This window comes from Saccopteryx leptura, chromosome 12 (assembly GCF_036850995.1).
Source record: "Saccopteryx leptura isolate mSacLep1 chromosome 12, mSacLep1_pri_phased_curated, whole genome shotgun sequence".
NCBI lineage: Eukaryota > Metazoa > Chordata > Mammalia > Chiroptera > Emballonuridae > Saccopteryx > Saccopteryx leptura.
The window spans coordinates 52,363,064-52,388,875 of record NC_089514.1 but is presented as its reverse complement, the minus strand read 5'-3'; the positions used below and the strand labels follow the sequence as shown (position 1 = coordinate 52,388,875).

Genomic DNA, 25,812 nt, shown 5'->3' with positions numbered 1-25,812 from the left:
CATGAGGAAACAAACCAATCTAAAGAAGTTAAGTGGTTACTCAAGGTTCCTCAGGTAACAAGTGGCAAAGTCAGGACTAGAATGTGGCTCTCCAGATTCTCAGTCTACAGGACTGTTATGATATACACATCTTTTGTACTTTAATTCTCACTGGGACTGTGTGGTGTATGTGTGAATGGTAATGTGAATGATTTTTCATTGTTAAAGTGTGTGTAAAAGTCATTTAATCTCCAGGCACATGAGTTTCTCCATTGATAAAATAAAAAACAATGGTAATTTAAGCTGTTATGCTATGGTTTACTATTGTGAAAAAAAAATGATAAATGTAAAGGCCATAAGAAATGAACACTTAAAATTTGCATTTGTTGAATGCAAACTGACTTTTATTCCTTTTGCAGTTTCTAAACTGTGTCTAGAGCAACACGAGTGCATCCTTGTGACCTCAGGGGATGGGCTTGCCATAGAAATGGAAAAGCTGGTCAGAGTAAAAGTTGATGTAATAAAAAGATTAATGAGTAATTAGTCTATTATTACCAACAAACTAATATGAACTGCCACCTTTATACTGTAAGAATTATAGTAAGTATAGTAGAAATTGTCAAGTCATAAAAGCAAGTAGAAGTTGATATCTTTGTGCCTGTGTATGTATACAGAGGTAATACAGTCCTAATGACCTCATTGGAAAACAAGGTCATCCCTGGAATTTATTCATGTATGCCTCCTTTACTCATGAGGTTTCCCTCCATTCCAATTCAGATGTTTTAATATGGGCATGAACTACTCCACTGTAACAACATTTTAGGGTAGAATTCTCATATTTGATTTCTTTTATGACTTTATTTTTCAGCAAGCTTATTTCCTAAACTCTGTACATTAGTATGTTTGGTAACTCAAGAGTTTAGGAATCTGTTAATTCTAGGTAATGTGTAAGCATTCTTTGATCAGTTGTATCCTTGCAGATAATGATTTTACTGTGCATAAAACTTGGGGAATTTTAGCAACCTACTGGAATAACTGGAGAATATTTCTTGCTAAACAATCTACTTAGCAGTCCTATTGTAAAACCATAAATGATTCTATATAAAGACAAGAAGTAATGGCAGTGAATAGCTTTGATCTATATTTTTGTTATAAGATTGGATCCGTAAAATGTATGTGTCCTGCTATTGGTGAATGCCTAGTAAGGACAGAAAACAGTATGATTCTACTTTGTCAAGTTTGTCTGTCAGGATTCTAGAACACCTAATTCTCTCAAATTTCTATTTTATTTTTCCCTACATAAAGCACCTTTGTCTCCCTTCCTCAAAACTTGTTCTCTGGGCCTGACCTGTGGTGGCGCAGTGGATAAAGCGTCGACTTGGAATGCTGAGGTCGCTGGTTCAAAACCCTGGGCTTGCCTGGTCAAGGCACATATGGGAGTTGATGCTTCCTGCTCCTCCCTCCCCTTCTCTCTCTCTCTCTCTCTCTCTGAGGAGCCACTGAGCCATTTCACCCGCAGGTGTTGTAAAGTACCAAAGGCTACAGAATTAATATTAATATTTTAGGAGGCTTGGAAAACATTTTATTAATTTGGATTAAGGTGTGCAGAGAAATTGTGAGAATAGTCTCTGTACTGTGTGATTGGCATAACCAGGATGGCCTTTGGCATTGTATTGTAAATGCAAGGGGAGGAAAACATGGATTCCCAGACATTCCACCACACCTGTGGGGAAAGGGGTGAATGGCTAGCCAGGTGCAGGAAGAGAAAATCCAAAATAAACCCTTTCTTATAGCAATGAGTCATTTGCGGGCATTTGTCCCCACCGAAACTACCTCTCCTATGTAAATGTGTGTGTGACTCTGGACAGAGAGATAGCAGATAAACACTTGATAATATAGGAAGGCCTTTAATATGTAAAGAGACATATTTCTACCATTGTGTTGGCTTGTAAACTTTGTTTTCCCCAAAATAATGTATAGCTTGCAAATTGAACGTGGTCCTATCATGTTAAAGGACATATGACTATAACCAATAGTGGTAAGGGCTCCTAATTGCAATTTTTGCTTCTGTACTTCCCACTTACAAAACTATAAGAACTAAGTAGAACAAAGGGCCGGCGCACTCTCCCTCAGATTTCTGTCGGAGCTGCCGCCGCTTGGCCAAGCTAAACAATAAAGCTTTGGTGTGTAAACTACGGACCTTATTTCTGTCTTTCATGTTTTGGGTCCTTCCGAATTTGGCTTAACACTCTCTCCTCTCTAAAAATTAATAAAAGTAAAAAACAAACAAACAAAAAAACTTGTTCTCTGATGTTTTATTAGATGAATAGTCAAATGACTCAATATCATGTTTTACGTTTATAAGGGATACATTGCTTTTGGCAGTATTGCTTATTTTTTAAACAAAAGTTTAAAAGTTAACCCTAATCCACAAACTTTTGAGCAGCCACATAGTAGAGATATCAAAAGTGAATACGTCCTTAGTAGAGGGGAAAGATACTTCGTCTCTCTTTTCTCAGAAACAGACAGTATAAGATTGGGCAGAATCCTATAGATTTGTCATATTTCATATTGCTCTCTGTGTATCAGTGTTCTGGTCACCAGTATTCCACATTCTCTGTCAGATGCCTTAGGCATTGACCTTTGGAAAATAATTATCTTCTGACTTGTCAATTTTCCCCAGGGGCCCTCTTCAGGAATTCTTCAGCATGTAAGTTCTGTTGGGAACTGTATTCTCTCTCATCATCAGAAGCTTTGATATATTATTTACCAGTTATATGTACTGAACTGCTACATGCAATCAAATACCTTCAACAAACAAAACAAACAAATGTACACACATAACATGTTTGCCAGATTCTGACTTTCTAAAATTAAATGTATATTAGTTAAAACAAATAATTTGTATTTTCTAGCATAAGGATGGATGCATAAAAACTAGCTGGAACAGATTTGTAGATAGTAGATCCCAGCCCTGGCCAGTTTGCTCAATAGATGGATTGTCGGCCTGGTATATGTATATCCTGGGTTTGGTTACTGGTCAAGACACAAAAGAGACCCAATCATCTGCTTCTCTCCCCCTCTCTCTTCCCCTTTACTCCCTTGTCCTGCTCCGAAACCAGTGGCTTGATTGGTTCAAACTTTGGCCCAGGCCTGAGGATATCTCAGTTGGTCCCAGCATCAGTCTCAGGTGCTAAAAATAGGTCAGTTGATTTGAGCATCAGCCCAAGACGGGGGGGAGGGGGTTGCTTGGTGGATCCCTGTAAGGGTGCATGTGGAAATCTGTCTCACTATTGCCCATCCTTTTACTTAAAAAATAAAAGTAAATCCCCACCAGTTTTATTAGTTATCTCCACTGTATTTAGAATGCTACCATATGTTACCTCATTATATTAGCAATACTGGTAATTTCCAGTCTTGAACAATTTGACTTTGGACATGATCTTCAAAACCAGTTTCAAGTGGAAACATTCTAAGTTGGTGTTCATCTGTAACTAAATGAAAATATTTACTGTAGACTTGGGATTTTTGTTGCACATAGAGAAATAAATATAAAACTCATAATAAAATAACTTTTCCATGCAGCACTTTACATTAAAGATTGTGAAGGATAATTCTTTCTGTATTTAAAAACATAGATTATATACCTTCAGTTGATTGAAATTTTAGATTTATAAACTTATAAAAGATATAATTCAAGCACATTGAAATTTATTCCCAGTTGCACTCTATTCTTTTTACGTAATGCACAATTTTTTTTTTAATTTTCTAGTTTTGAGATACTGTTGATATATAACATTGTATAACTTTAAAGTGTACCACATATTGACTTAATATACATTGCTTACAAAAATTAAGGGGTATTTTATCACTTCATATTAATTTTGAAATATCCCCTAATTTTGGTGAGCTGTATATGTATATATTATGAAATTGACTAGCACAAAAAGTTTAGTTAGCATTCATCACCTCACTTTTAAGAACTTTTCTCTTAGCAACTTTCAAATATGCAATACAGTATTGTTAATGCAGAGTGTAATCTTTTTTAGTAATACCATATTTCCCCATGTATAAGACTCACCTTAATTTTGGGGCCTGAAATTTGGAAAAAAAATGTATTACATCAAGTTATTGAACTCAAATTTTATTCATTATAAAATTCATACAGCTCCTCATCACTGTCAAAACTTCTACCCATTAGCTTGTCCTCATCTGTGTCTGATGACGAATCACTGTCTTCATATATTGCCTCATCCTCAGTTCCAACTATGGCATTTGAAAAGCCACAACCACTGTATAAGATGCACCCAGTTTTTAGACACCAAATTTTTTGAAAATGAGTGTATCTTCTACATGAGGAAATATGATAAATTTTAAAGGCTTTAGATTTCTAAGAAAATGAGTGTTAACTACACAGTTCCAATATGTATAAAAACAGAACCAAGAGAAAAGTACTATAAAGGTGTTTGTGTTTTCTCTTGTGTTTAGTGTTCATTTCCTTTTTTGCATTTCAGAGCTCTTGGAATTAAACAGAACATCAATCTTCCATAGTCCTTTTGGATTTCTTGATCTTCATACAATGCTGCTGGATGAATATCAAGAGAGACTTTTTGTGGGAGGCAAAGATCTTGTGTATTCCCTCGGCTTGGAACAAATCAGCAGCGGCTATAGAGAGGTATGGAAGTATAAAACTATTTCTGGAGGGAAAGAAAAGTGGGGAGGGAGATATCTTCTTGCATAACTGTTACTTGACTTATTTTTTTATTACCTGAGTGGTACTTTTATTGAAAAAATAAAATATTCATTAAAATGATTAATCTCGAGAAAAGTTTTTAAACCGAGAAAATAGGACAGTCAACTTTCTGGCACTGATCTCTGTATTTCCAGAAGACTTTCGCTTGGTGCATTTGACGTTCCTCCTGCATGATGGCCCTTGTCACCACATTTATTGTCCTGAGACGTAGTCTGGAGCATGCTGATTTTTCAGCAGTCCCTGTGGGCTCTACTAACCCCCCAATTCCAGCTTGAAGGAAGATGGATATACTATCTCAATGTAGCTTTACTCATGTCCTTCTGTTGGTAATGTCACTGATTCGGGTGGAAGCTCCTTAAACAGGGTGGATTAAAGTATAATGTTAAAATAGACAAGTGCCCAACATTTTTGAGGAAAGATTAGCTATGTTAAGAAAAATAGTTCTTACAGTCTATGCTTATGAAAAATTAGACCGTCCTGTTTTTTTCAGACCCATATCAACCTTACATAAAACGCAGAAATATTTAGACCATATTATTTTTTGTCATAAATGCATGTATTACACAAGATATTTTCTTTATAATTGACTTATTTATTTTTATCTTTGTCAAATTGATTGATGTCCACATTTTAAAGTCATTTTTTAAAAGTTGATAATGAATAGCAACATTCCTTTGCCCCTTCCAGTTCCTAATACCTAGAGGAAATCACTTAAAATTCCTTTGTTCTTTCTTCTGGTACTTACCCCAGTATTTCTAAATTAAATTTGCATACTGTGCTCTTTTGGTATCGTTGATTTTAGACACTCCCTGTTGACTTTCTGTTACGGAAGATGAGCTCTCTTTTCTGCAGTGCTTCTAACTAGGCTCTGTTAGTCTGACCACTGCACCAGCAGCCTTCCTGTCACCAGTCCCCCATCTCAGTATAGCTGTACCACAGTACTTAGTTAACTAATAATTATTTACATTATTATAACTAGGAAAATAGATCATATTTTTATTTCTCCCCTTCTCTCTGCAATTTTCTTATTTTCCTAGAATTACATATTATCCCATTTTTTTTGCTTAGATTTTTATATTACTTTCACTAATTTTTTACCAAACACTCTACCAGAGTCTTCATACTCCTCTCAATATAGTGAAACACATCAGTTCAAAGTTTTTGATATTTAAGTGAGAGATGGATACCCTTTCTCTCTTCAACCTGGAGTTTAACTTCACCATTTCCTTGAGCACCCGCTTGATCTCCAGCTTATATAGAACCTGTGCCTTCAATTTCAGGGCTTATTCTGACATTTTACCAAAACATCTTTTAGTACTTTCTTGAAGAAAGAGTCAAAGTAAAAATATTGAATTTATATATATATAAAGTTTTATTTCATTAAACATTTTTCTTCTTGCCTTTTTTTTTTTTTTTCATTTTTCTGAAGCTGGAAACAGGGAGAGACAGTCAGACAGACTCCCGCATGCACCCGATCGGGATACACCCGGCACGCCCACCATGGGGCGACGCTCTGCCCATCCTGGGCGTCGCCATGTTGCGATCAGAGCCACTCTAGCGCCTGAGGCAGAGGCCACAGAGCCATCCCCAGCGTCCGGGCCATCTCTGCTCCAATGGAGCCTTGGCTGCGGGAGGGGAAGAGAGAGACAGAGAGGAAAGCGCGGCGGAGGGGTGGAGAAGCAAATGGGCGCTTCTCCTGTGTGCCCTGGCCGGGAATCGAACCCGGGTCCTCCACACGCTAGGCCGACGCTCTACCGCTGAGCCAACCGGCCAGGGCCTCTTCTTGCTTTTACAGATTAGGGGTTGGGGGGAAGTATCAACTCAGAGTTGCTTCACTTTAGTTGTTTATTAATTGCTTGTCCTATGTGTTTTCACGAGGCAAGCCCAGGGTTTCAAACTGGCAACCTCAGCACTCCAGGTGAACAATTTAGCCACTGAGCCATTACAGGCCAGGAGAGTTTTATATCTTTGAAAATAATATTATTTAAACTTCAAACATAATTAATAGGTGGATATAAAATTCTAGAATGAAGATCATTTTTTTCAGAATTTTGAAACTATTGCTTCACTGCATTTAAATTTTTGGTATAGCAGCTAAGAAGACTAATTTCAAAATTTTGTATATAACCTGTGTCCTGCCACCCTATTCCTCTAATGCTGACCCCATGAGCCTCTGTATTTGAATTTTTCCAATGTATTTTTTTTTTTTACAAGAGAGACAGAGAGAGGGACAGATAGGGAGAGACAGACAGGAAGGGGAGATGAGAAGCATCAATTCTTCATTGCTGCTCCTTAGTCTCCTTAGTTGTTCATTGATTACTTTCTCATATGTGCCTTGATTGGGGATGGGTGGGCAACAGCCAAGCCAGTGACCCCTTGCTCAAGCCAGCAGCTTTGGGCTTCAAGCCAGTGACCTTTGGGTTCAAGTTAGTAACCATGTGGTTATATCTATGATCCCATGCTCAAACCAGCAATGCTGTGCTCCAGCTGGTGAGCCTGTACTCAAGCCTGCAACCTCAAGGCTTCATCGTTGAGTCTTCTGCATCCCATCCCATGCACTAACCACTGTGCAACCACCTAGTCAGCCCATTATTTCTTAAATTTGATCTTTTTTTCATCCACTGTGTTGTCTTCTATGGGAGCATCCCCATGGCCTTTAGCTTTAGAAAGTATTAATTATTTCTTTGACATTTTTTCTTCTTTTCATTTTTTTCTTGACTCTCTTTCTAGGGTTCCATAAGTCCGTGTTTTTTTAAAATCCTTTTTAAATTTTTTTACTTTTTTTCAATTATAGTTGACATTTAATATTATTTTGTATTAGTTCAGGTGTACAACATAATCAGACCTTTTTTCTCAATTGCCTGGCCTCACTGTTTATCATATAGACTTTGAACCATTTCTCCGGATTTCACCCCCCTGCTGTTCTCAGAGGAACCCTAAAAAACTTTCAGTTTCTGAGAATTTTGAATTTCTTTCATGAATCAGCTTTCTTAGTGACTCCCTTCACCTCCCAGGACTGAGACACAGCTTTTCCAGTGTGTAAAGCCAGTCAACACTTGTCCATGTTTTGTAGAACTTCCAAGATGTTACTGATATTTCTTTGGCAACTCTACCTAAGTTCTGTAGTGCCTTTTGGGTTAAGTCTCTTCACTTTCATTTTAAGAGTTGCAGGATAGAGTAGGAGCACATACTGGCCTTCTCTCTCTTTCCTTTTATTCTATCATCTTTAATTTTATTCTCTCTGTAGTTCTCAAAAGAGATGATTGAGCTCTCCTTTCTTTCTTTTTACACAAAACACATACACACAAAATCCTCACTTAACACTGTCAGTAAGTTCTTGGAACTGTGGAGAAAAGACATGTAATGCAACCAGTTTTACTATAGGCTAATTAATTGTTGTAACCAATAGTTAAGTTCCTGTGGCATCTCACCAACATATAATGAAATGGTATTACTTGAAGACCACTCGTGTGTGTGTGTGTGTGTGTGTGTGTGTACACCCAGAAGATATGCACCAAAGGATCTGACACCCACAAGATTAAGAATCTGCATTAGGGAAGTAGTTCATATGTATCTATTATACACACACACACACATACAGATGAATATACACCATGTCTCTAAGACCATCAATGACCTTCTTCCAGTCAAATTCTGTGTGTTTTTCTCTCCTTTTCTTTTCCTTACTAACTATGGGTTTGACCATGTGGCTTTCTTCTTTTTCTCTCAGATATCTACATGCTCTGAGTTTCTGGGAAGGAATATCAAACTAGGGCTCATAAATATGGGGGCCACAGAATAATCTTTGTTTTGGACTAAATTATGTCGCCCTCAAATTCCAATATTTAAGCCCCAACTCCCAGTATCTCAGAATATAACTGTATTTGGAGATAGGACCTTTAAAGACGTGACTTAGTTAAAATGAACCCATTAGTATGGGCCCTAATTTCGTCTGACTGGTGTCCTTATAAAGAGAGGACATTTTGGCACAAAAGGACATCAGGCCAGTTAGATCAGTTGGTTAGAGTGTTGTCCCGATAGTCAAGGTAGCAGTTTTGATCCTTGGTCAGATACGTACAAGAATCAACCAATTACTGCATGAATAAGTGGAACAATGGATCCATCTTTCTCTCTCTGTCCCTTTTTTTTTTCCTATCCCTCCCTCTTTCTCCCTCCTCTGTCTCTCACAAATTATGATTAATAATGAAAGATATCAGGGAGGTACAGCCACAAAGGCAATACCATCTGAGAAGGTAGCCATTTGCAAGTTGTGAGAAGTCTCCAAAGAAACCAGTCCTGCTAATACCTTAGCCTTGGCCTTCTAGCCTTCAGAACAAAATTAGTTTCTGTTGTTTAATCCACCCAGTCTGTGGTATTTTGTTACAACAATTCAACAACCTAATACATTCTCCATGTTAGAATTATGAGTATGTGAATGTTGACAGATCCTTCAAGGGATCTGACATCCAGAAGATTAAGAATCTGCATTAAGGAAGTAGTTCCTGGATCAGGATCATGTAGCTCTCTTAGAGTGGGTTCCTAGAGTCCACATGTGTAATAAGCTTTCAGGATGTACAAAAAATCTCAACAATTTTCTTGCGCTGTTTTTTCCTGTGTGGAACAAAAACCAAGAGATAGCAGCTTTCCACTCTGATATTGTTCCCTGTTAGACTGGAGGAAATTGAATTGCCTACCTATTCTCCTTTATTGTTTTGGCCTAATTATACCTTCAGGCCTTTAATGCTGGAAAGACCAGCTTTTATGGAGGAAATAACCTGTGAAACTACATAAAGGTAAGAGACCTGAAGAGTGATGAGGTTTTATGAACTGCATGTTAGGGAGTTAAATATAAAATAGTGTGTGGCATTGAAGCTTCAGGGTGCCATCAGCAAGGATATAGCCACACAGATCATTAACTTGAATAACTTTCTTGCACTCTAGGGTAAATCTTCATTTTGTGGTGCCTGAAGTATATATGATTTGGCAGACCTATACAGGGCTTTTCAAACTTATAAATTTCAAAATAGCAAGGCCCTTCCGAGAGCCATGAAAGAGTAGGTGCCTGTAAGGAGTCCTGAAGCTTGAGCTTTGGGACTATTCAATAAACTATAGATATTTATAATGTAATGGAGAAGATATATATATATATATATATATATATATATATATATATATATATATATATATATTGCCATATAGAAATCAATTTCATAAATAGCATATAACTCAATTAAGGTCCAAATAAAATGCAGTTTCCTGGCAGAGATGTAATTTATGTTGGGTTTTGAATGATAGTTGGAATTTTGATTCAGACAAATTGGTAGTGGGAATAGAATGAGTGAGGGGGAAGAAGGACAGACATTTTGAGCAGTTTGAAATAATGACTAAGATCCTCGGCTGAAGTAAGTAGGTAAAGTGAGGGCCTGAGGTGGGCACAGGGTGCAGAGGGAGAGTTAGGGTGTAAGTGTGGTGGAGACCATATCCTAAAGAATAATGCCTGCTATGCTGTTAAAATTGATCTTCTAGGCCAGTGGTCCCCAACCTTTTTTGGGCTACGGACCGGTTTAATGTCAAAATATTTTCACAGACCAGCCCTTAGGGTGGGATGGATAAATGCACAAAATAAAATTATGCGACCGGCGTAAAAACTGTGGTATTTTTAAATATAATTGTCGAACTTACAAGACAAGTGTCAAGAGTGAGTCTTAGATGGATGTAACAGGGAATCTGGTCATTTTTCAAAAATAAAACATTGTTCAGACTTAAATATAAATAAAACGGAAATAATATAAGTTATTTATTCTCTCTTATGCGGACCCCTACGGTCCGCGGCCCGGGGGTGGGGGCCCGCTGCTCTAGGCAATGCAGGAGCCAGGGGGAGGTCCCGGCTCGGGGTGGGTTGGGGCCCGCTGCTCTAGGCAATGCAGGAGCCAGGGGGAGGTCCCGGGCCCGGGGGTGGGGGCCCGCTGCTCTAGGCAATGCAGGAGCCAGGGGGAGGTCCCGGTCCGGGGTGGGGGCCCGCTGCTCTAGGCAATGCAGGAGCCAGGGGGAGGTCCCGGCTCGGGGTGGGGGCCCGCTGCTCTAGGCAATGCAGGAGCCAGGGGGAGGTCCCGGCTCTGGGTGGGTTGGGGCCCGCTGCTCTAGGCAATGCAGGAGCCAGGGGGAGGTCCCAGCTCGGGGTGGGTTGGGGCCCGCTGCTCTAGGCAATGCAGGAGCCAGGGGGAGGTCCCGGCCCGGGGTGGGGGCCCGCTGCTCTAGGCAATGCAGGAGCCAGGGGGTGGTCCCCGCCCGGGGGTGGGGGCCCGCTGCTCTAGGCAATGCAGGAGCCAGGGGGTGGTCCCCACCCGGGGGTGGGGGCCCGCTGCTCTAGGCAATGCAGGAGCCAGGGGGAGGTCCCGGCCTGGGGGTGGGGGTGGGGGCCCGCTGCTCTAGGCAATGCAGGAGCCAGGGGGAGGTCCCGGCCTGGGGGGTGGGGGCCCGCTGCTCTAGGCAATGCAGGAGCCAGGGGGAGGTCCCGGCCTGGGGGGTGGGGGCCCGCTGCTCTAGGCAATGCAGGAGCCAGGGGGAGGTCCCGGCCTGGGGGTGGGGGTGGGGGCCGCTGCTCTAGGCAATGCAGGAGCCAGGGGGAGGTCCAGGCCCGGGGGTGGGGGCCCGCTGCTCTAGGCAATGCAGGAGCGAGGGGGAGGTCCCGAATGGTGCATAACAGAATTAGGTTGTCGTTCACTGTAATTGTTTTAGCAGCTTGTTTGGTAAGTGGGAGGAAGAGGTGAACAGAGCCATGAAGTGAGGCAGCATTAGAACTGAAAGCCAAGTCCGTCTCTGTTAGCAACCTATGCTTTTTCCACCATAACATTATTGAGAACCAGGTTACTGCTTTGGTGTGAACTTCGTGCCTCCCAAACCGGTCTTCAGGGTACCATTAGTTCTGTCTTTTTGCTATGAGGTCTTTCTTTCCTCTTGGTCCTTATTCCCTTTTACGTGTCTACACTCTACCGTAGTAATGGTTAACAAACTAGTTGAACAGTTAGAGTTAGATGTTGGTAGTAGTGGTAGACAAAATCATTAATTAGTGAGAGAAGGAACAGAATCCTTTTTATTTACATGTGACAAAGGTTGAAAGCCCAGATGTTCAAGTATTCAACCACTGATAAGAGATTAGCTGGTCTGTGGTCTGTCTATATAGCCCCTTGCTGTCCATGCACATTTGAGAATTCCTAAGACTTTCTAAAAACAAATCTAAATTATTTACTAGTTTGAGGTATAAAATTGTTTTTATTCCACAAAGAAAACAAAAGTGGATGTTTGTTTACTTAAGCTATATTTTATAGAACTTCATAGAATATTCCATATTTAATAATGAACTTTTTAAAACAGACTTTCATCCATACTTTTTCTGTTTTTAAATTTTACCTTTTTTCCCCTACAATTACTCTTACCATTATTATTTTAAGTAATTTGGGTATCTGTAGATATAGCTGCGTTAAATACTTATTTATAAAAATATTTATACTTTCTCATTTATTCAATTTGATTACATCAAAGGTAAAAAAACATTCTCATATTTTAGAATTTATTTTTTTCTTGAATGAGAGAAAGGCTTTAAACTAATTGTGTATAAGTAGAATATGGTTCACACTAATGATAACAATTAAATTTCACCCATTAAAAGGGCATGTGTCTGGCCAATAGTATTTGTGTAATTATAATATTGTTCTAATTCATATGTTTTGATGTATAAACATTTTAAGTACAAATCATGTCTTCAGTCTAAAAAGTTGTATTTCTGGCATATAAACTGCTTGAATAATTATAGGCATTATAATTAAGTATAAAAGCATAAATACTGAGAAAGATAATATGTGTCAGATTAAAGATAACCTTTTATAAACCATTAGGACTTTTAATTTGTTACATTTTAAATATATTCTCTTATTATACAATTGTACCCCTGAAATCTATATAATTTTATTAATTAATATCACTCCAATAAATTCAATTAAAAATAATAAAATAAAATGTAATCTCTTGATTTTAAAGGTATTTAAAGGACATAATATATACATTTGTGGGTACTGGTACTGTACATAAAGGTAAAAATATAGAATGAAAAACTAAAATATAAACAATTTTTATTAGAATAATAAAATTAGGAAGAGACTACTAGATGACATTATAATAGTGTCTTAGTCACTTAAATATATTCAATGAGAAGACATTTATATTAACTGAATAATTTTATTAAATATAAAATGAAATAATCTTTAGACAATGAAATTATTTCTTCTTTGTTCATTTGTGCTTGCTCTACTAAATTTTTGCATGTCATAACTTGTAACACTAAGTTGTTACATCATTAATTTGGTATAATTATGTGACTCTATAGGGAGTCCAGAAAAAATTACTTTGTAATTTAATTTTAGTTTTGTCTTTGAGATATGCAAGAATAGTAAATGGCCTCTTACTATGCATTGAAACAATTATATTATATTGTAAGAGTTTTATGATGAAATAAATGATGTGTATTTAACCTTTGGCTTTTTGTACCTTTTTGTAGCAGAGAATTTGGAAATATCATTACACCCTGTGGTTTAATTGCTTTTAAAAAGGTTTTGTGCAGAACAAATAGGTTATTTTATAGATTTTGTTGATGCTAAACTCGGGAGCAGAACCAAAAGACATTTGACTGCCAAAAGAAATGAAGAAAATCACTTTCCTTACTACCTTTCCTTACGAACGTTTGTACGTGATAGTTTTAAAATAACTTTCAATTCCAGTGAGGTCTTTCTCTGTCATTTTTTCTCACCGGAGGGAACATTTGAATGCAATCCTGAGCCTGTTAGATGTTATTTTAAACAAACCAAACTAATACAACAACAACAAAATCCATGTAAACCTATAATTACATTGTTCCTTCAGAGAGTTCCATTGTGTTGGACTTCACAGTGGTGAGTGTGCATAATTTAATCTTCTACCTCTCTAGCTTTCATCTACCCAAATTTATCTGGTTAAGATCCTGTTTTCTGCCCTCAGAAATCCCACCAGTCTTTCAAAGCATAGAGTATTGCTAAAATCCTACAGGATTTCCTTCTTGATTAAACTAGAAATTACTTTCTTCATTCATTTGACACTGATTACAGCATTTTCATTTCAGTGAATCTTATTTCTCAAACTTTTCTGTAATCTTTTTTAGTGAACTGACTTTTCAAAGACTGTTATAAAGTTATATGGATTAATATAATGTAATCAAGTAGACATGGGATAAGCAGTGACTGCATTTGAGGCACTGTGCCAGGTAGATATTGCTGAAGTTACAGAAGTGAGCCAGCGCCTTGCCCTCTGTGACTTCCAGTCTAATAAGAGAGCAAAGCGTAAGTACACAAAGCACTGGAGCCCTAGGTAGGCAAAGTAAGAAAAACAATATAGAGAATCAAAGAGGGAGAAAAATATTATCAGGACAGACTTTATTGTGAAACACTTTGTAAAATGTGCCTGAAAGAGTGATTTTGTTAGGCCTAGTACAGTTGTCATTATTAGGTCTGCTGCTGAAACTACACATTCTGACAATCCTAGAAAAGCCATTTATTTCTTCACCGTCATGTTACATATTATCTTTCGTTTCTGTCAGGAACTGTGAGGCATCTGAGATTTTATCTCTCTTTCAAGACAAGTTAGCCTGTCACAATTTCACAGATGCTGGCAGAAGACTGGAGACTCCCTAGTCAGAGGAAAAGGACTCTATTACTTGCAGCACAGCATGTGGCATGAGCTTTTTGTTCCCCCTCAAATGCCACAGGGCATGAGGCTTCCTGGCCTAGGTAGATGCTGCACAAACAGTGAATATGTGTTACAGCCAATTAACCAACCTCGGCATAGAAAAATCCTAATCTTATAAGGGGTCTGCTAGCAAACCTGTCCAACCTTTGCCCAAAGGGAGACATTACCTTTATTATCCTGGTCAGGAAACAAATTTTCCATTTGCCATGGAAGGAGATTCTATCTTTATCTTCCAAGGCTGTTTGAAACGATGGCGTGGAACAAAAGCTGTCCGTAGATGTGTAGATATGCTAGAGAATGGACCTCACACAGTGTGTTTAAATAGTCCTGGAAATGATCATTGTGAAGCAATGATTTAGGAGAATATACGATTATATGTTGAGGCGGTTTATTGGCCTGGATACTATTTTATCATTGAAAACCTGAACTTGGTATGTTTTTCCAAAGAAATGATTATCTAATATATTGAAATTGTGGAAATATAGCTTTATAATTTATTTTCATAATGATGAAAAATGAATAAGAAAGTATGCTAATATTCTAAGAAAAAGAGACCTGCATTTCCTAAGTTAAGGATATTAAGATTATAAAGCATTACTCTGAATTACAGATGAGGTGTTCTCTAATTTATTCATAGCAATAAATGAATTAGTCGTGAAAATCTTTACAATGATAGATGATACTAAAATGAGTTGATATTTTCTTTAGACACACACGTTTCTCTAGCACATCCTTATGAATAATTTATGTATCCACAGTAAAATCATAATTTCAAAACCAAACTGAATCTCAAGTTAGAATGCATTTTTAAACTATCTGAGAAAATCTATTCATTGGTGTAAGATTTTTTCCCCAAATAATGGATCAGTAAAGTTAATGAATTCTACAGCGTTACTTCCAGCACCCCTACTCTATGATGGTGTTAGTGGGTGTCCTCAAGCTGATGCAAAGCTTCCCCTGAACCTGACTTGGTTGTATTTATGTGATATTTTTCCTGGATCATCCATGATCCAATGATGGATTCACTGCTACAATCAAGAGAATTGATTCTAGGATTTTATACATGGATTTGGCTCTTTAGTTGATTTTTTTATATCCTTTTTTCTTTGTTGTTTTTCTGTCACAACATAAATATAAAAGCTCATGTGTTTTTGTTTAAACGTTTATATATATACACTGCACTACAAAAGATAAAGAACATTTAATGATGAATATTAGTAATTTGGAGGGCCTGCTACACAAATAAGAACATAAAAATAACATTATATGCCTATAAATGAAACCAAAGAGTGCTTACTTCTATGATAATAAAAATACCGTATTTTTCGCTCCATAAGACGCACTTTTTTACCCCCAAAAGTGGAGGGGAAAATGCCAGTGTGTCTTATGGAGCGAAAAATACAGTATTTTATTAAATATTTTAACACACCATTTGGTTCAGAATATTTTTTTTCTTATTTTTCTCCTTAAAACCCTAGGTGTGTCTTATGGTCAGGAATGAAAAATACAGTAATTGTATAAGGATTATCATAATAAAATGCTATTGTACTCACTCTTATAAATTCCCAATATTTTTCATGTATAAGGGACTGGATTTGGCTACATAACATGTAAGATAAATGACAAGCCTCTTCTACTTCTAACATATAAGTGCCTAACCTGATACAGCGCAGGCGCACCTGCTGCCACATCATCCTACAGAAACTGGGAGGGTTTCCCTTTTATTTGGTGCAGATTTCACATTTCTATCGTCTTTTGATGCTCTCCTGTGACTGGTCAAAAGTGTACCATGGCTTTATGGACACATTGTATATGGGGCAGAGCTTTTCTTAAAAAGCTTAAATCTTGATCATATTGATATTCAAACATATATATCAGATTTCAAAAACTAAAATGTCTTCGGGGGCCAGTCAGGGAGAAGTCTGAAGCAAATCAACTTGTCTGTCCCATCGAAAGAAGACTTAGATTTACAGTGCCACGGGAATGTCGCCACACAGGAATGCAAGCCTGTCGCCCATCTTCACATTTCTCTAGAAAAACTGGAAATGTGGAATTATATGCAAAAGTTCTTAGTTTTGAATGCTGAGCACTAGTTAAAAAATAATTAAAAGTTTTCTCACTAAATAAAATATACCTTCAATCAGCAGCATCTTATATGTTGTTTGATAACTGTAATGTCCTTCCAGACCAGCAGAACACAGGAAGGGATGGTGGTGGATAGAGGGGAAGGAGATATCAGGCAGAGAGAGATCATTGGGAGCCAACAAATCCCTACGGGAGAAGAGTCAGGGATCCTGGCACAGGCTGGCGGTAGAGCCTTCTGACAGTAAACTTGGACACTGAGTACTAGGCAGCTGCACGTGAACCCTTCTCAATCTAAGGCTCTTAAGCATCCGGAGAAGGAGAAAGCTATTTTTAGAAATAGTATCTTGAGAGTCCCAGGCTACTCTACTGGGAAATTTCTGTTCCTTCACCAAATGTTGACTTGAAAATAGGAAGTGATTGCCTACATACAGAAGGAAACCCAAAAAATATTGATGTCACATGATTCAAAGTAGCCATCAGGGAAAGAGAGAGAGAGAGAGCATTTTAGGAATTCCTCAGATCAGTGCACATGGATCTAAGATACAGACGTTTGGAGGCAATGAAGAACCCCTCATCACCTGGCTAGCAGAACCAGTGAAGATGATCTGTTAGCATTGAGTAGAAGCTCCGTGGGACTCAGAAACACAATAAGGGGCTTATTGAAGTGTTTCGGTCTTGTAGGGTAGAGTGATTGATCCAGAAGATGCCCTGTTAATCTATTGAACTATTGACTAGGAGGCCTAAGCGGCTGGGCACAGGAAACATTTGGGAGCATAGCAGTTGCTCCAGTTACTTAAATGGATCATATGCCTTGGTTCGAACCCCTGAGTCTACTCTGCATTGTGGGTTTGGACAGAGAGATATCCAATTTTGTGAGGAAGTTCCCAAATAATATTCCTTCTTTGCTAAAGTTGTGGTATGTGTTAGGTCACCAGAAGGGGGATGCTCAAGGCCTGATGAGTTTTAAAAGAAATTTAGTTATGCAGCTGTCAACAGGTGGGCTGAGACCCTAGTGGCATCAGCAGTGAGAGGAAGAGAAGCTATAGCACAGGGGTTGGGAACCTCTGGCTCGCGAGCCAGATGTGGCTCTTTTGATGGCTGCATCTGGCTCACAGAAAAATCTTTAATAAAAAATAATAATGTTAAAAATATTAAACATTCTCATATATTACAAGCCATTCATTTCCTACCGCTCATATTCATGGTTGCGGGTGGCTGGAGCCAATCACAGCTGTCCTCCGGGACAACACCAAATTTTTATTAGATAATGCATAATGTAAACAGGTCATTGTGAAGTCAGGAAGTAAACTTCCCTCCTTTTAATCAAGTAGTCAGCTAGCTAATTGCAGAAACCCTTTTGATGAAGAAGATGGCTAAAAGAAAAAAAAGATGAGGAATATCGTACTTTTTAGAAGGAATGGACAGAGGAATTCGCCTTTGTGGAGAAAGCGGGTTCTGCAGTGTGTCTAATATGCAATGATAAAATTGCATCAATGAAATAGTCAAATATAAAGTGGCATTTTGACACATGCCATACTACATTTGCATCGAAATATCTAGCGAGGGACAGCAAGAAGAAAGCATGTCAAGAGCTATTGTGCAGAGTGCAAGCTAGTCAGCAGCAACTTCTTGTTTGGACCCAACAAGGTGACTGGAATTCGGCTAGCTATGCTGGTGCTTTAGCAATTGTGAGAAACGGAAAGCCATTCACAGATGGGGAGGATGCCAAAACATTCCTGCTTGATGTTGCCAATGAATTTTTGATGACTTTTCGGATAAAGACAAGATAATCAAACGAATAAAAGACATGCCTCTGTTGGCAAGAACTGTTCACGATCATACCATCATGATGGCAAATCAAATTGAGCAACACAAGTGAAGGACATAAATGCAGCACCATTCTTTTCTCTCACTTTGGATGAATCAACAGACATAAGCCTTTTATCCCAGTTCAGCGTGATTTGCAAGGTATGCTGTTGGTGACACACTACATGAGGAAAGTCTTGCTGTTTTGCCTATGAAAGAGACAACAAGAGGGGAGGATTTATTCTAGTTTTTCACTGAGTTTGCTAAAGAAAATAATCTACCAATGGATAAACTTATTTCAGTGTATACTGATGGTGCTCCATGCATGGTGGGGAAAAACAGAGGATTCGTAGCGCTTCTTCGTGAATATGAAAAGAAACCAATCCTAAGTTTTCACTGCATCCTACATCAGGAGGCGCTTTGTGCTCAGATGTGTGGTGAGCAGTTTGGTGAGGTGATGTTGCTGGTCATTCGGGTGGTCAACTTTATTGTTGCCCGAGCTTTAAATGATCACCAGTTTAAAACACTACTGGATGAAGTTGGGAATAATTATCCTGGTCTGCTTCTGCACAGCAATGTGCATTGGTTTTCAAGAGGGAAGGTGCTCAGCCATTTTGCGGCTTGTCAGGGCGAAATCCGGACTTTTTTTGAAATCAAAAACATTGAGCATCCTGAGTTAGCTAACACTGAGTGGCTCCTTAAGTTCTACTATCTCATGGACATGACTGATCATCTGAGCCAGCTCAATGTGAAAATGCAAGGCATTGGAAATACAGTCTTATCCCTTCAACAAGCAGTGTTTGCATTTGAAAACAAGCTGGAACTCTTCATCGCCAACATTGAAACAGGTCATTTACTACACTTTGAAAACTGGGAGAGTTTAAAGATGCATGCACAGCAAGTGACCCTGCTCAACATCTTGATCTCCAGCAGCTAGCGGGCTTCACATCTCATCTCCTGCAGTCATTCAAAGTGCACTTTGGAGAATTTCGTGAGCGCACTTGTCTTTTTAAGTTCATCACCAATCCACACCAGTGTGCAGTGGACAGCGCCGACCTGAGTTACAGCCCCTGTCTCTCTGTCAGAGATTTTGAGCTACACGCTGCTGACCTGAAGGCCTCAGACATGTGGGTAAATAAGTTCAAGTCACTAAATAAAGATTTAGAAAGACTTGCATTACAGCAAGCAGAGTTGGCAAGTAAACACAAGTGGGGAGAAATGAAAAAACTTCAACCCGCAGACCAGCTGATTGTCAAAATTTAGAACACGCTTCCCGTCACATACCACACACTGCAGCGTGTGAGTATTGCTGTACCGACAATGTTTGGCTCTACGTATGCATGTGAGCAGTCTTTCTTACGTCTAAAGAACCTTTAGACCAACCTATGATCATGTTTAAAGGATGGAAGTCTCAACGCCTGCATGAAGCTTAACCTCACCACATATCAAACAGACTACAAAGCCATCAGCAAAGCCATGCAGCACCAGAAGTTGCATTAATGGTAAGAAGTACTTTATTCATCATTGGTTAGCAATAGTATAACAACGTTATTAAAAAGAATTCAGAGACTTATTGTACTTTAAAAGTGTTGGTCTTACATAAAATGCACACATTTACTTGTATTTAGTGTTAAACATATTGTATGGCTTTCACGGAATTACATTTTAAAATATGTGGTGTTCATGGCTCTCTCAGCCAAAAAGGTTCCCGACCCCTGCCATAGCCCATATAGGACAGGGTTTGGTGTTGTTTCCTGCCACAGGCTGAAAACTTTTGTTACCTGTCGCAGTTAATTAATGGAGGAGATGGTGATTAATGACTAAGTAACAGAATTTTCAGGTAAGTGATGGGAGGTGACTAACTGGCAGGATGTCTGAGGGTCAGGTGGAGGTAAGGTATCAATCAGGATTGCTTGAGTGAGAGTTATATGAACTGCCCTAGCACTGGACTACCTAAAATTCAACCTGGCTAGTTGAGGCTGTTAGTAAGGGGTCCTGGTCCCGAATCTAACCATATGGACTAAATTAAATGTTGAATCTAAAGTGCTCAGGACAAATCTAGAAAGCTAGTATTATCAAGTGTCAGTGAAGATTGCTGTTGGAAGGTATACACGTCACCATTCTAGAGAGCTATCTGGCACTGCATTCAGGCTGAATATGTGCTTTCTCTAAGACCTAGTGATTCTGCTTCTGGTTATATCACAGTGGTATTCTCATACAGATCTCAAAAGGACATGTACAAAGATGTACTCGTGTTTTCTATGGTAGAGATTTGTAGCCAGCTGCGTGTCTATCACTGGGAGATAGATAAAAGATATGGCAGGATCTGTACCTTGACTATCACAAAGCAACTGGAAACAACAGACTATAGGTATACATAGAACTGTGTATAGCAATTTTTAAAAACTAGTTTTAATGAGAAAGACTGTAAGGTATTTTTCCCTGCTGAGAAGAAAGGAAGGGGCTGGAGCCATGAAGTGTGGAATAACAAAAGGCTTTATTGAGTACAGAGCATGCATCCCGCCCAGTGAGGTTCCCTGGCCCCAAGGAAAGATGGAGGCCAGGGAAGTCGCAAGGGGTGACCTGTTTGGGAGATATTTAAAGGTCCCTAGGGTGGTTGAGCTAATATGACATGGTGAAATCTCACTGGCTGGCAGATGGATGCTTTTTTCCACAGGGTTCCTGCGAAGTTTCTTTTGGCGAGCTTGGTTGTGGGCGGGCCCAGCCAAAGTTTGCAGGTCTGGCCTTTCCCCATTATCCACCGACCTTACAAAGACTACATGAATTTTAAAATGTGCACAGAAAGTAGTAATATATATTTTTTACATGAATATATGAAAACAAAATTGCCTGACAACAGTTTACAACGATCGCTCCTTGGAGGGATGCCAACAGAACATGGAGGAGGGAGGGGGAGGAAATAAATAAGAGAAGAACCTTCAAGACCAGTGAGAATTATGAGCTATGCACTGAGTAGTGTGGCAAACACAGACCTTTTCACATGAGTTTATTATGAAAGAAAGGAAAACTAAAAGTTTTTTCCACATTATCTGGCACATGGTATAATTAATTCTGTAGTTTAAGGAAAAAGCGGAACAGAAGCAGTCTGAGAAAAGAAAATGATAATGAAGTTTTCTTTCATTAAAAATACTCTTCACAGTCAGAAATCTGGCATCAGATAACAACTATTGAGTGATTTCTGCCGGTGACCACAGCAACGTGCTAGGTACAACTGAAGATAAAAGAAGAAATAATTGATGTATTTTCTCTCTTTAAAGAAGAAAGCAATAAACTTGATATATAGTGAAAAATACCTGAAATCCAGCGGGAATCTGATCGAGCTAATGTTTTAATAATTAAAGACCTTCATGTGGTGTATTATTAGGTGATACATTATAAATAAGCACTTCAAGAACCATTAATCCTTTAATCCTTTCATGCAGAAACTGTTCCTGAGGCCAGCACACACCAAGTTCTGTGCTATGTGGTAAAAATAAAAAGGGCCTGACAAGGTCATGCCAGACTCAAAGGGACAGAGAGGTTCAGGAGACAGACTAGACGTAATGTGGGTTAAATACAGAGAAGAGCTCCTTCAGGTGTGCGCAGCCTGCAAAGGGCTGAGACTTGAGGGGAGCCTTCAAACGGTTCTTTATCAAGGTTTAGCATGCTTGGAATCTCACAGATAGGTGTCTTAATTATGCCAATAATGATGTAAAAAAGATAGTCTTGTTTTATCCTTTCAGAAAATAGAAACAAAATGTATTCAATTGCAGAAAAAAAATGAAATGGTTTTTCAGTGTGGTTGTTTTTATATGCAGTTGCATAACAGTACATTATTTTTTATTTTAGATACACTGGCCTAGCACAGCACTAAAAATAGAAGAATGCATAATGAAAGGAAAAGATGCAGTAAGTATTTATTCATTGTAAATTATCAAATCGTCAGTGATATCTCTTACCTATCACAACGAACCGAATCCCTAACTTTTTATTTGCTTTACAACTCATATATGTAATTTATTTTAGGAATATATATATATTTATATATATAGACATACATAATATACATGTATGTGTTATATATATAATTATTTAAAAATTAATTTCAACATAGAGTCACAGTAAAGGAAGTTAAGATGCCATCCAGAATTTGTTTTTTATTTTATTATATTTTAATCAACTCAGATTTATAAATTCCTTATACTAATGTTTTCTTCCTGTTGATTTGGGAAAAAAACAATTGTAAGTAATTTTTTAATTCAAGGAAGAGTTAAGCACACTCTGAGATTTCATTTAACTTTACCTAGTAAATTAGAATCACATAGAAACAAAAGGAAAAAGAAGAAAAAGTTTGCAAGAAGAAGGCAAAAGCACTAAACATGCCTGACATATTCCACAGTTTTTTTTTTTAATAATAATTTTATTTTTTTAATGGGGCGACATCAATAAATCAGGATACATAAATTCAAAGATAACACGACCAGGTTATCTTGTCGTTCAGTTATGTTGCATACCCATCACCCAAAGTCAGATTGTCCTCTGTCACCTTCTATCTAGTTTTCTTTGTGACCCTCCCCTTCCCCCTTTTCCTCTCCCTCTCCCCCCTCCCCCCATAACCAACACACTCTTATCAATGTCTATTAGTCTCACTTTTATGTCCCACCTACGTATGGAATAATGCAGTTCCTGGTTTTTTCTGATTTACTTATTTCACTTCGTATAATGTTATCAAGATCCCACCATTTTACTGTAAATGATCCGATGTCATCATTTCTTATGGCTGAGTAGTATTCCATAGTGTATATGTGCCACATCTTCTTTATCCAGTCATCTATTGACGGGCTTTTTGGTTGTTTCCATGTCCTGGCCACTGTGAACAATGCTGCAATGAACATGGGGCTGCATGTGTCTTTACGTATCAATGTTTCTGAGTTTTGGGGGTATATACCCAGTAGAGGGATTGCTGGGTCATAAGGTAGTTCTATTTTCAGTTTTTTGAGGAACCACCATACTTTCTTCCATAATGGTTGTACTACTTTACATTCCCACCAACAGTGTATGAGGGTTCCTTTTTCTCTACAGCCCCTACAACATTTGCTATTACCTGTCTTGTTAATAATAGCTAATCTATCAGGTGTGAGGTGGTATCTCATTGAAGTTTTGATTTGCATTTCTCTAATAACTAAAGAAGATGAGCATCTTTTCATATATCTGTTGGCCATTTGTATTTCTTCCTGGGAGAGTGTCTGTTCATGTCCTCTTCCCATTATATTATTGGATTGTTTGTTTGTTTGTTGTTGAGTTTTATGAGTTTTTTGTATATTTTGGATATTAGGCCCTTATCTGAGCTGTTGTTTGAAAATATCATTTCCCATTTAGTTGGCTTTCTGTTTATTTTATTATCAGTTTCTCTTGCTGAGCAAAACCTTCTTAGTCTGATGTAGTCCCATTCATTAATTTTTGCCTTCACTTCTCTTGCCTTTGGAGTCAAATTCATAAAATGCTCTTTAAAACCCAGGTCCATGAGTTTAGTACCTATGTCTTCTTCTATGTACTTTATTGTTTCAGGTCTTATGTTTAGATCTTTGATCCATTTTGAGTTAATTTTAGTACAAGGGGACAAACTGTAGTCCAGTTTCATTCTTTTGCATGTGGCTTTCCAGTTTTCCCAGCACCATTTATTGAAGAGGCTTTCTTTTCTCCATTGTGTGTTCTTGGCCCCTTTATCAAAAGTTATTTGACTATATATATGTGGTTTTATTTCTGGGTTTTCTATTCTGTTCCATTGGTCTGAGTGTCTATTTTTCTGCCAATACCATGCTGTTTTGATTGTCTTGGCCCTATAATATAGTTTGAAGTCAGGTATTGTAATGCCTCCAGCTTCATTCTTTTTCTTTAGGACTGCTTTTTTCTATTCGGGGTTTTTTATAGTTCCATATAAATCTGATGATTTTTTGCTCCATTTCTTTAAAAAATGTCATTGGAATTTTGATGGGAATTGCATTAAATTTGTATATTGCTTTGGGTAATATGGCCATCTTGATTATATTTATTCTTCCTAACCAAGAACAAGGAATATTCTTCCATCTCATTATATCTTTTTTTTATTTCTCTTAACAATGGTTTATAGTTTTCATTATATAAGTCCTTTACATTCTTTGTTATTTTTATTCCTAGGTATTTTATTTATTTGTTGCAATCGTGAAGAGGATTATTCTTTTGAGTTCGTTCTCAAATGTTTCATTGTTGGCATATAGAAAGGCTATTGACTTTTGTATGTTAATTTTGTATCCTGCGACCTTACTGTATTGGCTTATTGTTTCTAGTAGTCTTTTTGTGGATTCTTTGGGGTTTTTGATGTATAGGATCATATCATCTGCAAAAAGTGATTCCTTTACTTCTTCTTTTCTGATATGGATGCCTTTTATTTCTTTGTCTTGTCTGATTGCTCTGGCTAGAACCTCTAGTACCACATTAAATAAGAGTGGAGAGAGTGGACAACCCTGTCTTGTTCCTGATTTAAGGGGGAAAGCCTTCAGTTTAGTGCCATTTAATATGATGTTAGCTGATGGTTTATCATATATGGCCTTTATCATGTTGAGATATTTTCCTTCTATACCCATTTTGTTGAGAGTCTTAAACATAAAATTGTGTTGTATTTTATCGAAAGCCTTTTTCGCGTCTATTGATAAGATCATGTGGTTTTTGTTCTTTGTTTTATTGATATGGTATATTACGTTAACCGTTTTACGTATGTTGAACCATCCTTGAGATTCTGGGATGAATCCCACTTGATCATGCGGTATTATTTTTTTAATATGTTGTTGTATTTGATTTGCTAGTATTTTGTTTAGTATTTTAGCATCTGTAATCATTAGAGATATTGGTCTGTAGTTTTCTTTTTTTGTGCCATCCTTGCCTGGTTTTGGTATGAGGGTTATGTTGGCTTCATAAAATGTGTTTGGAAGTATTGCTTCTTCTTCAATTTTTTGGAAGACTTTCAGTAGAATAGGAACCAAGTCTTCTTTGAATGTTTGATAAAGTTTGCTGGTATAGCAGTCTGGGCCCGGACTTTTATTTTTGGGGAGGTTTTTAATGGTTTTTTCTATTTCTTCTCTACTGATAGGTCTGTTTAGGCTTTCTGCTTCTTCTTGACTCAGTCTAGGAAGATTGTATTGTTCTAGGAATTTATCCATTTCTTCTAGGTTGTTGAATTTAGTGGCATAAAGTTTTTCATGGTATTCTACAATAATTCTTTGTATATCTACGGTGTCCGTGGTGATTTCTCCTCTTTCATTTTGGATTTTGTTTTTATGAGTTCTTTCTCTTTTTTCCTTGGTAAGTCTTGCCAAGGGTTTGTCAATTTTGTTGATCTTTTCAAAGAACCAGCTCCTTGTTCTATTAATTTTTTCTAT

General features: G+C 37.9%; 1 protein-coding gene across 1 annotated transcript in view; it reads left to right on the top strand.

The window, feature by feature from the left end:
• Positions 1–25,812, top strand: part of SEMA3E (semaphorin 3E) — a 310,664-nt gene that overhangs the window by 167,961 nt on the left and 116,891 nt on the right. The window contains exons 2-3 of the mRNA XM_066353922.1: positions 4,494–4,654; positions 22,247–22,306. Coding sequence (XP_066210019.1) covers positions 4,494–4,654; positions 22,247–22,306 — 221 coding nt within the window. The remainder of the gene's footprint in view (positions 1–4,493; positions 4,655–22,246; positions 22,307–25,812) is intronic.